At 38.4% G+C, this 3,933-nt stretch overlaps 1 protein-coding gene across 3 annotated transcripts in view; it reads right to left on the reverse strand.

Moving 5' to 3' along the window:
* LOC107728098 (transcription factor Maf-like) overlaps nt 1-3,933 on the reverse strand; it is a 162,445-nt gene that overhangs the window by 151,491 nt on the left and 7,021 nt on the right. For all 3 annotated transcript variants that reach the window (XM_016538175.1, XM_016538177.1, XM_016538176.1), the window contains exon 3: nt 3,339-3,405. In XM_016538175.1, the coding sequence (XP_016393661.1) occupies nt 3,378-3,405 (28 nt within the window). In that variant the 3' untranslated portion in view covers nt 3,339-3,377. The remainder of the gene's footprint in view (nt 1-3,338; nt 3,406-3,933) is intronic.

A 3,933-nucleotide genomic window follows, 5' to 3' on the forward strand; every position in this document is an offset into this window, starting at 1 on the left:
AAACTACTAGAAATCTCGTGCATACGTCTCAAAATCTTGCTTTGCCATTTTAGATTTTGTATTGATTGTGGGTGTGGGTGTGTGCACATCCATATTATTTCATACAGTCCAATTAATTAAATAGCAGATTGTAAAAATAAGGAGAAACAAAACTGGCATTTCTGACTAAGCCTTTTTTCATGAGCAATGAAAGTAAAGCAAAATGTGCAAGATAAACTGACTACAGCACATTTCTAGATTTAGTTTCAGTTACAATATAATACTGAATAAAATTAGCATGTATTAAATATTACATATTTTGGCATGGATATCATATTGAGAGGTAGTTGGTGAAACCCAGCCATTCATCAGATACAGTAACAGGCTAAATTCTTATGTACACAAGTGCCCCAAATATATAAATTATCAGAGCTGTTATGCTGGGAGTCAGGGGTGTTGCAAAAATACAGAAGTGTGGCGGGTGTGATATATAGTGTTTTTGGCACCACCGTTGGTAGATGACACTCCATCAGCGAGACTGACCAGTCTCAACCACCAGTCACGCCTCACTTGGCCCTCCCTATGGCCGATGTTGTGCTCACAACACCCTGACACGAGTACGGATGTGTGTGTGCTAACACTGTCCTCTCAGGGATTTGGTCATTTTCTCCTACCTCAGCAGTTACTGTGTCCTTTTGTCCCTCCACTGGTGTCTGAACTATTGCCACGTGCAGTGAAGGAGTCAGGGCAGCCCATGGGCTGTACTTTCTATCTGAATTTGTCAGTTAGCATAATTTTTAAAATGACCACACCCTTAAAAGATACAGGTTCCAAAATGATGCATTTATATTGATGCATCAGAAGAACCAAATAAGCTTGCAGAACAGGTTTTCCTTTTACACCGACCAAGACTTCCTAAATGTCAACCAGCAGCTGGTTCCATTCAAGAATGGAGCACCAAATGTCCAGATCATATCATTGACAACCATCATTATCAGTCTCTAAACCAGTGTTGTAGTACTCAAGGCCATTTTTTCATAGTCTTGGTCTTGTCATTGGAAGCATTTGGACTTCAAACTACAACATTGCCCTAAACATCCAAACAAACAAACAGACTGGGGCTTCAATATCGTTCTTAAAAAGCAATCATTGCCATCTGATTTTATGTGTATGTTAACAGCATTGTTAAAGTTAGGACTGTTTTACAAGACGCATTATACACAAAGGGTGTCCATTCCTGCTTCTGGAGGGCCACTATCCTGCAGAGTTTAGCTCCAACCTCAATTAAACACACCTGAACCAGCTAATCAGTGTCTTACTAGGCATTCTAGAAACTTTTAGGCAGATGTGCAGAGGCAAGTTGGAGATAAATTCATCAAGACAGTGGCCATCCAGGACCAAGTATGGACACCCTGTCATACACCTATGGTAAAACCACACTCATTGAATAACACCCACAATTACACTGGAAACGGAGTCATGTGAAAAAAAAAAGTTTCCGTTCTAAAGACAAGCATCATTCTTCTTTCACACTCAGCTTACATGAAAAGGCTACTCATTGTTCACTTGTGTTTTCTCATATATATGAATAAAGTCACATATACTGTTTACTAGAACAACATTCACTATGCTGGTCTCAGTCCTAGTGTCCAAATCCTCTAAAATGCTGTATTCTCAGTCAGTATAATGAGATAGAAAGACAGGTCCAAACCCAATGTTTGTGTAACATCCTATCTAAGATGCCTTCATTGTGTCACGATAACCCACAGTTTTGTGTGTGCGAGAACAAAGCAGGTTTATGGAAGACACCTATCATCATGTTTTTCATTCCTGTGTTCTCTGTGTCCTGTCATTCCTAAGTGTTTATCCAGCACATTTCCTCGGCCGCCTTTAAAGGGCAACTAATTCACAGCCGCTCTGATGGCTGTTGGAAACAACAGCACTTAAAGCACTTCATTGAACGCTGATTTGTCCTTGTCATCTCCGACAGCTCCGTCTCATTTTTCCCTGGCGAAGTTAAGTGAGGCTGGAGCCTGGCCAGCCCTGATCCTGTGCTCTACTTAAAGACAATGGGGATGGGAACACAAAGCATTATGGGAAGGGCGGCATGACATTAACATCTCATCCTCATTATGCAGATTAGTATGAGGGAGATAGAGGAAAGGGAACGTGCTAAATGGACATTGGATATGAAGGGATGGGAAACTAAAGGGTAAACCTTCATCAGACCTCCTCACAAAGATTCAAGAGCAACATGGTGAACTCTTTACCTTGTTAATCTTATAAAGGTGAAGAGTGGAAGTTTTTGTACTAGTCAAATAATTGATCATATTCCACCTTAATATGCAGAGACAACTATAACTAAATAATTCCCAGGTGGAAACATAAGTGGAAACAATGTTACTCTGTGGTACTGTGTCATTTATTTGATCATTCAAAATGTATCTGTTTGTTTATTTATTAATCAATTTATTTATTTATTTATTAGGCCTTTTTGTCATTTATAATTGAATGTATTAGTAAAAGAACAGACAGGAAATACTGCATAGACGCCCGCATACATAAGAACCGCTGCACATCACTATGTGGGCATATATAGTCTGTTCTAGAGCAGCTTTGAATATGACTCATCCATTCAGAAAAAGCCTAAAAATATAAATGTTCTCAAACTTTTTTTATATCTGCATTTTAACCCAACACAGAGGACACAAGATCTCTGACTTTTAGTCTTGTTCTAGAAGGCACAGTGCCTTTGAACCAATCATGGTTGGTCGGGCCACAGAGAATATGGAGAACGTTGGTCACTAAAAGCACTTTTATGATTCAGCAATGTACTGCACAAACACCTTAATTCCTGACAGCTTAGAGAGCAGCCTCTACCCAAGAGCGAGGTGCACGAGGTGCTCGAGATGACATTGGTGTAGTCCTACTAGACTAGAGTACACACTGAGCCTGGAGAAAGATGGATTGTGCTTCAGCTGGGCTTTCAGAAATCCATCACCCCAGCACTGAGAGTTCGGCCTATGGGAAGGTGAATTTACACTTACTTTTAGTCGGGTGTAAAGTGAGAAAAATATTTCATACAGCACTTCAGGAAGCACTAGCCTCACTGTGAGGTAGACGTCAGATATAGTGTAAAGTACTGAGTCAATGTTATAAAAAATAAAATAAAAACGTATTATTGTCCTAAGAAATATTAATGCGCTTTATATTAAGGCACTTTTGGGATTTCTATAAAAGATCACTGCATTTTATTATTTGATAAACACTTTTTTTTTTTTCACACTATATTGTTATTGTGTGCGTTAACATTACCTTTGTTGTATTGTATGTCAGAGATACAAGTGAAATTGTTTTACCTCATCAAGGCCAGGCGCAGAGGCTCAGAGAGCTCACGGTCACAGATGAAGGAACTTTCTGGAAGACCTGACAGAGAAAGAGAAAGAAAGAGATGTCATAATACACCACAAACTAAATGGAAATTGTGACTTCATCATGATGTAACACATTGTTTATAGTAATCTATGTGGAGAGATTTCACTATAAACTGAAATTATATTATTAAACACTATAATATTATGTAATATTTCTGTCAAAGATGAACAGTCAGAGACATAAAAAAAAATTGCAAGTTGTCCATACTTGATTAATCTGCACTTAAAAAAAAAGCTTAATCTGACAGTATTATTTTTCTGATGAATAGGTTCCACCGAGGTGTGCGTCCATAATGAAATAACAGAAGACACAGCAGACACAGCAATCTATTCTTGAATATCTATTTTTTTTCAATCTAGTTTTACAGTAATGAAATAACACTGTTACTGTTTCCCATTTAAATTTTATTACTGATGGAAACTGACATCCAATTTTTTTTTATGTGTGTGTGTGTACAGGTTTATATATCCTGGTGGGGACTTAAACCTGAATACACACAGACTCATGGGGACTCGTGTC

The sequence above is a fragment of the Sinocyclocheilus rhinocerous genome, unplaced genomic scaffold, assembly GCF_001515625.1.
Source record: "Sinocyclocheilus rhinocerous isolate Xijiao unplaced genomic scaffold, SAMN03320098_v1.1 scaffold1358, whole genome shotgun sequence".
Taxonomy (NCBI): Eukaryota; Metazoa; Chordata; class Actinopteri; order Cypriniformes; family Cyprinidae; genus Sinocyclocheilus; species Sinocyclocheilus rhinocerous.